At 43.2% G+C, this 14,595-nt stretch overlaps 1 protein-coding gene across 16 annotated transcripts in view; it reads right to left on the reverse strand.

The window, feature by feature from the left end:
* Positions 1-14,595, reverse strand: part of LOC142560552 (phosphate-regulating neutral endopeptidase PHEX-like) — a 97,882-nt gene that overhangs the window by 69,203 nt on the left and 14,084 nt on the right. For 15 of the 16 annotated variants that reach the window (XM_075672753.1, XM_075672738.1, XM_075672747.1 and 12 more), the window contains 3 exons: positions 11,821-11,982; positions 10,883-10,963; positions 3,902-4,116 (listed from right to left, as the gene is read on the reverse strand). In XM_075672753.1, the coding sequence (XP_075528868.1) occupies positions 3,902-4,116; positions 10,883-10,963; positions 11,821-11,982 (458 nt within the window). Of the gene's footprint in view, positions 1-3,901; positions 4,117-10,882; positions 10,964-11,820; positions 11,983-14,595 lie in introns of those variants that run through there. The other variant, XM_075672754.1, reaches the window with a different exon arrangement.

Consider the following 14,595-nt stretch of genomic DNA (forward strand, 5'->3'; position numbering starts at 1 on the left):
GCACCATCAGTCCTGTCTCTAGAACCTCCTCATTACAGGTCACACCGGCTTTACAATCAGTTCAATTTCATGCGTGTCTATATTAATTAATAAATAATTTAACTACTGCGCTCTTCCAAGAGCCATTCGCCTTTGGAACAATCTTCCTAACGCCACCGCGTATCAGAGTGACCAGGAAAAGTTAATAATTGGAATGCATCATGTAACCGCACAAAAACAAGGGACAAAGAAGGAACACACAAGACACAACACAAGACAAGAAGGAACACAACAAGTGTTCCTTCTTTGTCCCTTGTTTTTCTGCGGTTACATGATGCATTCCACAAACGACCACCAACTAGCCCGCCTATCTCTGTTAAAAAGTTAATAAGCAAGTGTCATCTACGTGAAGTTAGCCGGTTTGCCCGACAACCTAACGCATATACGTGTCTAGCAGGAGAAGTATATGATTTGTCATAAATTAGGCCCGTTTTCAGTGATGAGTATGTAAATGATGTAAAAGACTTTCTAAATGAAAAGCAACTTGATTTTCTTCCAGAAGAGAATGAGGGCGGCTCTTTGTATGGCCCTTTCCATTTCCACTTTAGACCCAAGGCAGTTCAGGCTTTGATCTCCATTTTCACTCGGCGGCACATTGTGTTGCTAGTATGAACCACATCAGAAGCCAAGAGATTGCGTACCCAGGTAATGATGAAGCTTCAAAAAATGGGGCAGGCAGTGAAGGATACTACTTGGAGCTGAGGGATACTTTTTTCTAACACTTCACAACCGTGAGAGCCACTGTTTCCCAAATGGGTGGTTGGCAGATAGTAACATCATGTCTTAAGGCAACTTGTGTTTTTAGGATACGTCACGCACTTTCCTGTATCTGTGCTCGTGCTTATCTCTGAGTCTTTTCCCACTAAGGGGCTCGACTTGTATAATAGCTTGGGTTACTGAATATGTGCTAGCACTCGTTACGCCGTCGTAGTCGTTTCAATGTCGTCACACCAGCTACATCATGCGGCTCTCATACTTTTGTGGTCATGCCATCCTCATTACCAGTCGTCGTCATCCCTGAGTAGTTGTGCCATTGTCGCCATACCACCTTCATCGCTCTATGACGGCAGCCCTTTTTCTGTACTGCAATTATGCTGTTGTCATTGAAAAGTGATTATGCCGCCGCTGTCATACGGTCGTCTTCATCGCGTAGTCATGCAATTCAAGGCATGCATTTATTGTCATACCATCGTAGTGATGCTATCATTGTGATTTCATTAGCATCATTGTACCTGTGTCATGAAAGTCAATTCATACCGTCGTCACCACGCCGTCCTTGTCAGGTCATCGTCATTATTCCTTTGTTCTCAAGCCATAGTGGTCACGCTGTCATTATTATGCCCCCACCATCATTTCAGAATACTGATCCTACTTCCTTCATGACATCGTCGTCCTACTGCCTACTCTGTAGCATCGATGTCATACAGCGGTCGTCCTTGCGTCGTACTCATGGCAGAACGTCGCGAGGATTTGTCGTAGAAAAATGAGCTGATCCGGCAGGTTTGCATGGGACAAACAGCCGAAGAAATTGAAATCGCATGATGATCACTACAAATTTTAAATGAACCTGTCGTAAGCAATACGGTGTGCCGCTACTTTACTTGAAAGGTAATTGAATTAACGCCGACAGTAATCGTGAGATGTATTGCGCATTTTTTATTTGCTGAAGAAACTCAATTGGGATCCAATATGTACATACCTTTTTCGAAAAAGATCTCAGGAAGAGAATGCTTATTTCTGCAGTTGGCTCAATGATACATTTCAAGTATATCCATAGGCGTAAATGGTCCGTCCCGTGCTTTGTGTCATGATTAATACTAGTTGTGCATGCAGCAATGTTTCGATTCGTTCAGAGTAGGGAGAGAGAGAGCAATTTATAAATGAAACGCAGAAGGTTAACCTGAACTGAGCCCGGTTGGCTACCCTACACTTGGGAATGCGAAAAGGCGAGGGAAAGAAGAGAAGAGAAATGAAGAAGAGAAAATCCATTGGGGATATCGATTGGTCACTCAGTCCGGATCACAGACGATGACTAAATCCAGTAGCTTTCAAATATCGCAGCAGCACTTTCGTGGCCTTGTATAGCTGCAATATGCGAGACCATGGTCCCAAGATTTTGTTCGTGCTGAACCGTTTTCTATTTACCTGTTCTAGAGCTGTTTCGAGCCCAGGTAACAGTCGCAGTTGGATAGATGGGTCGAAGGAAGACAATCGATGTTGGGAGATTTCAGGTGTGTGCCACTTCCCCAATGTCATACGATGCGCTAGCTTGCTTAAGTGTTTGGCTGCGTCAGTCCGCGATAAAGGTACAGAAACAAGGGTTGCGCCTTCGTGTGCTTTCCTAGCAGATTCGTCAGTGAGTTCGTTGTCGGAGATTCCGCAATGGCCAGGAAGCCACTGAAACACGACGTCGTGTCCTTTCGCGATCATATGATGGTGCATTCTCGTAGCTCCGACACGAGTTGTCCAGAGGACCCGCGACGAAGAGCAGACAGAAGACATTGTAAGGCCGCCTTAGAGTCGCAGAGCACTGCTCACTGGTTAGCCAGTTGAATTTTGCTGTAATCGATGGGACCTCGGGGGGCAACAAACTCCGAACCGGTTGATGTTGTCAGGTGAGCGATCCTGCATCGGATGCTTTTGATCGTGATGGTATAACCACTGCGCCGGTGGAGCTGGTCGGAGTGGTAGAGCGTCCGTCAATATATATGTGGACTCGGTGAAGGTAGAAAGTGTCCAAAGAATTAAGAGCTGCTTGCTTCAAGGCCAAGGTGGGTAGGTCAGTTTTCTTTCTTATCTGCGGAACCGTAAGATGCACTTGAGGTTGTTTTAAACACCAGAAAGCTGAAGCTGAACGTGTTGAAGGTGTGAAGCCCGATGTTAGGGATGCGCGATGGATGCTGACCAGGTTTGAGAATGACGCCAGTGGTCGTCGTTCTGGCAGGCAAGCAGGCAAAAGAGCTTGAATGCATCGGTGAAACATGACGGATATGGGCTCTAAGCGTGTCGGTACAAATCTAAGTAGCGATCAGATGGCCTTCAGTCATTATAACGATTCCTGGTGTTGAGGGGCTCCGAAGGAGGCCTAGGCAAGCACATAGTGCCTAAGCTGACACGCTTTACAGTTCTTGAAAATTTGACTTGCAAGTTTTAACAAGTACGGGAGAGCTATAGCGTAGGGATCCGATAAAACGTGATCGGTACAACTGTAGTATGGAGCCCGCTGACGATGCGCATGTTTTGCTTGGCGGGCAGACCTCCGGTGTTTTCGCAGCGAACGACCCTGTTTGAACGTCGAGTGCAGCTGCCAACGAACGGGCTACCGCCAGTTCAGCACCGCGAGGAACACGGCTATATTTGAGCCTTCTTTTTGGAAGACTGCTGGTAGCGCCTACTTCTGTGTAATTTTTATACATTTATGTATTCCTCTGTATTCGCAACTCTGTATGTATATTGCACATGTTTCATATACGTGAATATATCATACACATGCATGATAGCGAAACAACTAACTTATTATTATGCCAGCCTACACAACAAACAAAAAACATACTAAAGGGAATAGGGTATGCCCTACTTTAGATGAGTGCATATTGGCAGTTGTCAGCAAAGGGTTCTTTATCTTGTATTTAATGCGACGTGTCTTGAAAGAAGAACGCCTTTGATTTTATCGGCTGAGTCGTTGGCCACGCAGGAGACACCACGTGAACACTACAAGAACGTTCCATCAACCAGCCCAGCATGTATTAACCAGCCGTAATGAACAATGGATACTTGAGAACACATTTCAAATTACATGTTTCGTAGTCATGCTAAATTATTGTTACATTTATGAATTTCATAAAAATGCTGAAAACCTCACCGCCATTCCGTAATAATTCCTAGGATTATCGTAGAATAAGTCGTCGTCTTTGATATTCTTAATGTGCACATAGAGAATTGCAGAAATGTTCATATGGCGAAGTAAATCCGTACAATTACTGGAGTTGAAGATGTTTCCTTCGGTGAGAATCGGCCAGGCATTTATACCGGATTCATTCAGCACTCTAATCAAAGCATCACTAGTATCTGGAAGTGCTTCAAAGAAAATTATTCAGGGAATCGTAAGAAACAGAAGGACATTCAAATAAGCATAATATACCCTACAAAGCGAGAGCGTTTAGCACTCAGGTTCATTCGCAATATGTATAAACGAACTGACTCTCCAAATGAACTTGCTGCAATCTCTGGGCTTCAAACAATATCAACAAGGGCAAAGTACGCGTGACTGAAATTCCTCTTTGAGCTACTTCATAACGGGTTAAATATCGGCTCATCAACGTTTTTAGCGGACACAAAAGGTGCTATAAGGAACCAGCACGCGTACACACCAACTAAGTATTCACATCACAGTGACACCTTTAAACACTCTTTTTTACCGCTAGTTGCACGAGAATGGAACTGCCTGGGCGCATCCATTACTAACGCTGACTCATTTCCAATTTTTTGCTCCCAACTAGACGACGCGTTTTAAGGACTAGTGATTTTTTCATTATGTCGGTTCTAAATAGTAGACAATATATTATGATCATGTTTCCCATTTGATATTGCATGTGATTTTTCAAACCTGTTTGTATTAATTTGTTGTTTTCCACCTTTTATTACCGCAGAATTGTTTTGGTAATTATTGTCTTTGTAGAGCTGCTGTGAACAACGATACTATAGCTGTCAAAAGCTGGCGAATATATAGTCGACCTGCTCAGATCTCAACCAGAGACTGACAGTATTCAATATAAAATATAGCTATGCTGTCTTCATAATTTCGTCTCCAACACAATTACTTAAAAGCTGTAGGCATGCAATTTTCCCACTACGCATCTTGTTTCCCATCTTAGATGAAGACGACCTGAGCCCAGTGAAGGATGGGCTGCGTTCTAATTGGTACAGCGCACTAAACCAGTAGCAGTTGCAGGTACTTTTGATAACATCGAGTGAAACGCTGATTAATTGCACAAGATGCTAGAGAATGACGCTTTAGAAATTTCAAGAACTTCGCCCGTTTATTGTGTTCTACTATAAAAAACACTGAACACAGCAGTTCAACAAATTTCGCAACACCAACGCATGATGCCTTTAAGACAAAAGATGTGATATTCTGTTGTGGTGCATCTGAAATAAAAGAACACTTCCTACGGTCACAATGTTTTTAATCCCGGTTGGCATGCATCTTTAAGAAATTAGCAGTCAGATGCTGCTGAAATCACAATAGAACTAAAATTTTGTGTGTATTGGATCTACGCCAAATATTAGTAATCGACTGATAAAATTTGTACATCTTTTGGTAATCAGTGGGTGAGTTTATTCGAACGTTCTTGCTTGCGAAAGCAAAAATGTAAAGTGCTTCGCCAGTATTTGGTCTATCAAATTTTCCGGTGCCGCATCACAGGTCCTCACGTGCGCGTAAGCCGAGCACAGGTCTGGCTCGTGCAACAGTGACGGAAATTTGCTGGAGTAAGGTAAGCAGAACATTGAGATTTTTGAAATTACTATGCTCTCATTAGTAATGCACAATTACCGCAGATGTCCTTATTTATTTGTGCTACAGGTGCTTGATGAACAAAGCATGTTCGTACAGACTGCACATAACATCGAGACTCCTACAGAAACTAGGCACGTTGAAGACTGACATTTCACATTCCAGCCGACGCGGCAGTCTTCTGATTAGAAGGCGCCCCAGGCTACGCTCTCAACAGTCCGCGTATCTCGCAAACAGGTTGCGACGATACAAAACCGGGCTTTCCTTAATCGCATCGCTGGTTCTAGTTTCGTTCGCTACTATTTAGATGCCCTGTTATAGTCACCCGCACCAACCGCCAAGTTCCGCGCCTGGCTATATCGCAGTGCTTGTAAGACTTTCTCGCCCACTAAGGTCGAATTGTTGTAAGAGGTGTTAAAAGGACATTAACTTAGCTGATAAGCTATCTTTTCCTCACAGCCGATTCAGCCGTATTGTTGGTCGTTTTCTTGAGCGAAATCGAGTAAAACCATTCCCGGCTTTTAAAGCGAAGCTTTCTTTGCCTCTTTCTTCGATTAAACTACTACTGCTGCTTTCCTGCATGTCACATAGGAGTGGGGGAGGGGAGGGGGTGAGAGCGTGTATTTGCATGGAGTTATTTAATAAGGTATCCAAACCTGGCTGTAGTGGCTGTAGTGTCGCCTGGCAGAGGCAACACTACAGCCACTCGGCAAACCTGCTTTTTCTTTTCTTTTGAATGAAGGCAGTCGACTCTCCGTTCTCAACCTATCAAAACGTGCATTACGTACCTCCGCTTAACCGTGCTCCGAATAAAGTTTTCATAAAATATTGCTGAAGATATTTCTCGCCAACTAGCGGGAAATCAGCCATGAATATTTCGCATTCACATCACAAGAAAACCATTCATAGTTTAACACAGGAAAGAAGTGCTATTGCCAAAGCGTCAGGCAAATTGCTTTTCTCGAAGCCTGCGACAAAAGCTAGGCGCAGAATTGTTTTTTTTTTACATCAACACGCTATTGTGAAGTGATATACACTTTAACGGCGTTTTTCTCTCAAGTTTTTATCGCGGAACACCAAATGCCATAGAATAATGTGCGTATACACGGACGCCTATGCCTCTACCAATTGAGCTGCCTACGCTTCACTCGCACTCGCAGGTGGCTGCAGAGCCTGCCACTTTGGCAGTTTCATATATAACCTCCTTGCTCTCGACTGTTCTAAATATCTCTAACACCCACCCCCCTAACACACACACACACACACACACACACACACACACACACACACACACACACACACACACACACACACACACACACACACACACACACACACACACAAAACCATTGCAGAAGCTGCAGCGCTTACAAATGTTATAACGCGCCGCAGCCTAGAGGGGAGGCATCAAAATGAAATATAGAGAGGGAGTAAAGAGTGGAGCTGAAGGAGTCAGAAAAACCGTGCATAAATGCCGTGCCATTCTTCGCCCGTGGCCGCTCTTGATGTTTGGGGGGAGCGCGGAAAAGAGAAAAGGCAGCGTAACAAAGCAAGAAAGCAATGCTACTAGACACGACAGCAGTTGTGGAAAAACTGGATAACATTTCAAAGTAATAGTGGGGTACGTTTCTCTGATTCCTGTAAAATAAGAACCATGTAAATTTGTCAAGTCAGCAAATGCCACCGGGCGTGCAGAGACAGAACCGCATAAAACAGTGCGCTATCTAGACGACCCTACGGAAGCGGACGCCCATAAAAGCAACACATCTCTGGCCACTGCAGCAGCTTTGTGGCTACGGTGATGCTAAATATTGCGAAATCAATCGCGGTCGAAGCAGTCGCATTTCAACACAAGCGAAGCCTTAAACCTTTCCTGTACTAATCTTAAGTGGTCAGGCCTAATCCGGAGCTCCCCATACCGCGTGTCTCCTAATCAGATTGGGGCTTGGCTAGTAAATCCCCATAATTAAAGCAGTTTTACACTTTCGGTGCTATGTGATACGCCATGTTAGGCAATGACAGTGCTAACCCTATCGCAGGCTACGAACAATGGCGCACAACAACCCCCGAAGCAAACACGTGTCGCTATGTGTTCTGTGTACTACGTAGACAAACACAAGTTAGCGCACAAGTTAACGTCTACCACCAATTTGAAACTCTCCTATTGCACTAAACACGGATGAACTTAAACATTCGTCGTGAGCATCTCCACAATTTACGGCCAATTAACGGAAACACCACCGAAAGCTTCCCACATGGCATCGGACCCGCATCATTCTTCTTTCAATCCTTAATTTTCATTGGGACGCTAACGTTTACCATGTAATTTCACCCATGACACCTCAGTCATAGCTGAAGCACGTGTAGAGACGACACACGCCTTCCGCACATGTCTCCCATTCACTTGTTTTCTTAGCCTTCCTGTACTATGCACACCGTTTGTCTCTCCTAAAGATGTCTTCGTCCTGATACAAGCTTTAAAAAGCTGTGGAAGCAGTAGCTCATGACAACCTGAAACCTTCACCAGAGTACGCTTTATACCACGTGATTCGAAAGAAATTGTAAAATGATTGGTTAATCCGTAACGAAGGCCAACCGAACCTGATGCCACTTTCGATACTTTTAGCAAATTCTTCGAACCGTAAATTGCAATGCTCCACAATAGAGCCCAGCACTTTTCGACCTTGCTTGGAACGATAGCTTCGCTTGGTGTGAGCCCTGCTGAACATTGTGCGGAAGTGAGGATCAGCTTAGTGTTACCTACACACTACTTTATAACTTGAAAAAAACGTGGCGGGGATCATTCCGCTCTAGCATCCCTTAGATACTATGTTGTGCTAAGCATAAGACAAGTTGTTTTGGTAACGTCACGTATCGTTGCCACTGGAATAAGGGGTAGGCAAATAAATTAGACGAACCGAAAGGAAGATGTCTCCTATCGAAGTCTGCCACACTTTATATCCTGCGAAGCTGCGCGATGCGCGTTTCGTCAACACTGTTGTTCACTTTCAATGTTTTTCTCTGTTCTTCTTTGTTTACCCAGTTATTGCATCATAGCATCCAGCCCGCTTGTAGACTGTATGAGAGCGGGTTTAATCTTGCAGTTTTGGGTCCCCACCTGGCAGTTGTGATAACAGCCACACTTTTTCTCTGCTATCAATGATATAACATTTTCGTTCTCTAAATAGTTCGTCATTACTGTTCACTCTGTCGTTGTTTTCAGTAATGACAGAAACTTGTATTTTATCGAAGATATTGGCATATAGTATTGCTGCTTTAAGGTTTCATTGTACCTAGATTCACTCAAGGCGGTACAGCGGGATGACCTTTTAATACATGCACTCTGGCGCTGATCCGATTTGGTGTGTGCACTACACTTGCAGTGCGGGCTACAGATGTAAAATTTCGTGAAATTTTGTGGGGCGTGACGAAAACTGGTTTCTTTCATGATTTTTTTAGAAAAATATGAAAAATCGAAAAAAGTCGATTGCGCATAGAGCTGCGGAAAATTCGACACATTTACTTCAGTAGCACTGAAAAAAATATTATTGTTACATTATTGCATCACTAAAGTCCCAGCAGACCTTCCGGATTCAAAATCTAGGCACCATTTCACGTCAAGGCATCTATTTCACATTAAAGCATCAAGACCGACATTTGTACCAATGTGTTTTGAATTCATTTCCGCTTGATGGGTCAACGCTTCGATGTGCAGTGGACAAAGCCTTCTGGACATTGAAGTTCGAATGAACGTACAGAAGTTTTTGCACTCGATCCTCTGCGACCTTCTTGCGTAGGTTTGTGTGCACATTTTAAATCTCGGAGCAGTTTAGGTCACACGCCGCAGAAAGGCGAATCAGCAGTACCCGATATGGGAGAGGGCTCAAGGGTTGGTTGAAGCAAAGTCCTTGCCACGTGGATGGATCCAGGTGCTTCGCAGACTCCCAAACTGCTGCTTTGAGCAAACTTTTGAGCAAACAGGTACTAATATGTAGCACATATTTTCCTGTACCCAAATATTTTTCTATAAAACCTTCAAACCTTCACACCTTCGTCGAAGAGAGTAGCATCGCAATAGAAGAATTCTGCGGTGAAGGTCTGTGTAAGTTTCATTTTTATCCTGGTTGAAAAAAAATTACAAAAGAACTTTTTCCCGATTTTTTTAATGTTTGCTTTTTGAACCGCTTACATCTCTAGTGAAGGACTCACAGGAAACGCTGTCTTTAGTTAACCAGTGTCTCTAAGTGAAGCTTGAAATGCACGTGGCATGGCACCAATTTTTATTTTTCATACAGTAATGTCTCTGCTCATGTTTAACTGCTTGTGCAGGGGAAACGAGACATATTGCTGTTGAGCTGGCTCTAGAGCTTAAAAAACATGCATGTTCTGTTGTGAAATTATCCTCGCACAGTATTTAAACCTGTGAAGTCATATTGTGGCCACAGAAACGATAGCTAACATTCCTGTTTTAATGCTTCAATACAGTAACACGTGGAAGAAACAAGCCTGTTTATGCCTAATAATAAAATTATAAACATGAGGTAATTTGACGTACCGAAACCCGCCTGCAAGAAAAAGGGTATTTAGCGATGCGTTTGTTGCATGCGCATTTCATTTCTCCAGTCAAAAAGAGAAGAGATTTATTTATGTATTTGTTAGACTGCTATGAGTATAGGCTTTCATGAGGCCTGTGCCTTCTACTGCTTCTCAGTGTCCTTAAAAACTATGTTTTCCATGGCTCGATAATCTGCAGGCATGCTTCAGTAAACTTCCCTCAACGTTCGCATAAAGTCATGCAAAATATTAAACTTCCCCAATATTACTGATTTGCTTATCCTTCTTATCTTGATAAATCTCTACCAGCTCACCAATCCTACGAGCAAGCCACACAGCCGAAAAAAACTTCCCGTCTACACGAACCTGCCGTAGCCGCTGGACTGTACAAAAAATATTCCTCAACGTCATCTACGCTACACGCATACAGTTACAGTGGCAGCGAACGCTTCGATCTTGGTATATACGTTATGCAGTTTGTTATGAGAGGTATTTTACATGTGTATCGGTCAATAAGATTTGCAGGAGTGGTTTTGAACGCTTCTACCAGGTTATGAAATTTAGATAAATATTACTGCACACTTATGAAGCTGTTGATAACAATATTGTACATAAACACCATTGACTTCTGTGTAGTGTGATGCGATGCAGCCTGCCTTGCGTAGTGGGCCTGTGCGCTGCATTCTTTGGGCAACATATCATGTGAATTCATTGAGGAAAATGAACGCATTTATGCGTTTATGATCTCAGCCCTCACGTGATAACCCCACTTACCTAAACACGCATTATACGTGATGGCGATCTTGTCTATTAAGGTTTGGTTACACTCAACCAGAGTTCTGTTTCCAAGAATATCTGTAAGAAGAGGTGTATAAGAATTCTCAGTATATATCACCTGCTCATCAACGTGGCATCGTATAACAATGCTTGTTACAGCTGAAGCAAATACTTCCAGGGATAATGAATGCGGAACTATCGCCAGCGGAAACCTTAAGATACGCTACTAATTAAACATAGACTCTGAAACCTGTTTGAAAACTTAAACGTATAGGATATTAATATTTCCGCACACACCGAAACAAGATCAGCTTATACATTTAACTCAAGAGACTCAAGAGGCCATCCTAATGCTTGCGTGTTTTTCTTCAGTAAAGCTTACTCATCTAAATAACGCATACATGCGCCTTCGAGAAAGGCTAAACACAGCAAGGTAAAACAGGTAAAGCATTACACTAGTGTAAGGTGAAGTTTTCTACCAAAGATACTTAAAAGCGACACAAAGCACAGGCTACACGCCACTTTCTGCAGCTCAACATAATCAAGTTTACCACAAAGAGCCTAATGGTAATTACGATTGTAAGCTAGCAATTGTACTAATATTTCTAAGTTATTAAACCCAATATATCAATTTCTCGAACTAGAGCAAAACAAAAATGCAGAATATCTGTTGGAAGAATTCACATCTATATATTATATTCGCAAAGTTAGAAGACGCTGCCATCTTCGTTGAGAAATCATCAGAAATCAGTGAGCTTTGACTCACTGATTTTCTGATGTCTCGGTGTTTGACATAAACATACATGACATTGATTTATTTCTAGAACCCATACCTAGTGAATGCACAAAATGCTCAGTTCACTACAGCGCGTTTGAAACTAGATTCAAGTATTCAACGACGATGAGCACGAGTTCGAAAAACAACAAAGACTTACAGCTTAGCTTTTCGGCAACTTTTTTATCAATCTCCTGAAAAACATCATAGCTGCCGTTAAGACATGGACTTCGATGGTCGCTTTCCCACCCGTTGCAAACGTATGAATAGAAGTCCGTGCAAGGATGAACGGTGGAGTTAAGGGATTCATTTATTAGTTTGGCTGTAAGGTAAGAACATTCATTCAGATATTTACTCAAACGCGTCCTTCAAAATTGTTCTACAACATCCTATACGTAGTGACAGATGTTGCTGACACACTGAGCCCAAAATGTTTTACAGACGTCTGTGACGAGCCAAGTAAGCTACACGTACAGCCATTCAAAACGCCCAGAAAACGCCTTCTTGCCCCTGTCGAGAACAGTTGTGAAAGACAGGTAAAAGAGGCATTTTTGAAGCATTGTATGTCTACATCGACTTAAGCCTAGTGGTGTTTTTGGGCCCATATGTATGCATATAATGCATCTACAAAACGTCGTCTGTACGTGCTTAGGAAACGTTTTGCATGACACAAACCTATAGAAAATGCTCGTGCCATTCCCTTTTGAAAGGATATATAAATACAATTTGAGGATGTGCTCTGCTTGATACAGTTATCACATATCTATCACCCAGTATGGCCACACATCCTGCAGTCGAATGGAACATGAGTTCAGTTACTCTACATATTTTTCTAATTTATTTGTCCAAAGAGGTGAGCATCTTCGTTTGGGGGGGGGGGGGGTGGAGTAGGTGCACACACATGTTTGCATGGTTCACCGGCCGCAGGGTTAATACATATGTCAAGCAAACGCAGAAATAGCGGCAAACAAGAATGACAAAGCAGGCGTTCGTGTTACCCAAGGCTTTCCAAATTTAACTATTGAAATAGTTATCAGAAGAGAATAATTGCTCACCTAAAATTAAAAAAACCTATGCGGATCTAACGCAAATACCAAAAAATATGTGAAGCGAAGCTTTCACGAAACGGTTATAAAACGTTATATTCTTGTTCATTTTGATCCTTCGTCTTTCGTACCACAGAAACTGCGAGCGCATGTAATGCCGCTCATCCGCGCTATAAAATGTGGCAAACATTGTATTGCTATAAATATCGTCACATCTTTTCTATTTTAAATTCACCAGTGGTTACTTGACTGATTGCCCTTCGCGAACTCATGCCAGAGTATGGATATCCTGACGATTATCGTCAACATACGGATCGACTTCATGCCCGATTCAAGCGTTTTCCAAAGCGTATACATCGTAACGACCTTCAACACATAGCGATCATCTCAGTTATTTGTTGCTACGATATGTATCACTCGGTTTTAGTCCAATCCCTTGTTGTAAGTCTATGTCATTATGTGGAAATAATTATCATAATGAACACGCGGACATGCTCTGACTCACTCTCTTATGTAGTTGTGTGCCACAGTATGAAATTCAGCACGTGGACACACTTCTTGGATCTTTCAGTGTGAATAGGTGACCTAGTATGAAAAACGCTTTTGTGCCTATCCCTCTTTTTGTCGTTTTAACAGACGATATGTCATTCAAGAAAGGGGAATAGATGATAATAGAAAAGAGGTGTTAGAAAAAACTCAGTCCACTTTCACTCTGTGAGTAAGGGTGACCGGCGAAGCTGTCTATGTGGGCGTCTTAATAACGAAGTGCACCTCCGCCGCGGGTCGGCCCGGCATTGCACTGCCTTCTGGATGGGCCCACAAATGGCTCAAATGCTGAACGCCTGCTTCACTTCCGCCGCGGGTCGGAGCCGTATTGCACTATCTTCGGGATAGGCTCACGTTTGAGGATTGCTTAACCCCTGCTTCCTTTCCGCCGGTGGTCCCTCACCCCCCCCCCCCCGGCCCGGTATTTTACTACATTTTGGGGGGTCGGCCTCTGTATGGGTACTGCTTAACGCCTCCGTCAGATCCGCCGCGGGTCGGCTCGGCATTGCGCTATTTTCAGAATTTTTCTCTACATGTGGACACGTTAGTGTGGAAAGGTGTCTTTTACAGCTTCGCTATAAAAAAAGAAACAAGAGCAAGAACGAAAGGGAAAAAAGGAAAAGACGGCACTGTTTAATGTCGATGTCTAAGACCAGTTCTCCGCAATAAGTGCAACAGTGCTTTCAAAGCCTCCTGTGCAGAAAATGGTCTCGGTCAGACGGCCTTACATGCATGTTCGTTTTCGTAGATACCAAAATTGCCCGGTATCCGCTGAAAAACTATGTTGTTGTTTTTTCTCTATTGCTTGGGGATGAATATGCGTTATGCCAGGGACTGATTGTTCATTCGGTCCAAGGTGAAATGGGGACATAACGCACTACGCAGCGGCCTTGGAGTCGGACAAGATTGACGATGTCTGTGAAGGTTCTTCAATTGCGAATTCTAGAACAGCACGGAGCGTAGTGAGTGCTGCAGCTATCGATAATGTAAAATGCGATGTTTTTAATATTATGGTGACTAATATTGCGGGAATGGCCACTGCTCCTTTTCAGCTTACAGAAGAAACTCAACCATCTGTGTAAATGTGAAGGCGTCCACTGTGTTTCTTATGCAGGAGCAGTAGTGTGGCTTGTTATTGAGTTAATTCATGATTGTGCTTTTTTTTATTCCGGGAATGATTAGGAGGACTTCGAGGGGATGTTGGCACCACAACGGTAATAGTGGTCTTGTTGCAAGCGTGAAGTTGGAGGGAAGCACTGAACTATCAGAAGCAATAATATCGTTGAACGAAGAGCGTGGCCGATAAGCCAGAAATGAGGCGAAGTGGGCGATGGAACCTGGTG

Source organism: Dermacentor variabilis, chromosome 10 (assembly GCF_050947875.1).
Source record: "Dermacentor variabilis isolate Ectoservices chromosome 10, ASM5094787v1, whole genome shotgun sequence".
Taxonomy (NCBI): Eukaryota; Metazoa; Arthropoda; class Arachnida; order Ixodida; family Ixodidae; genus Dermacentor; species Dermacentor variabilis.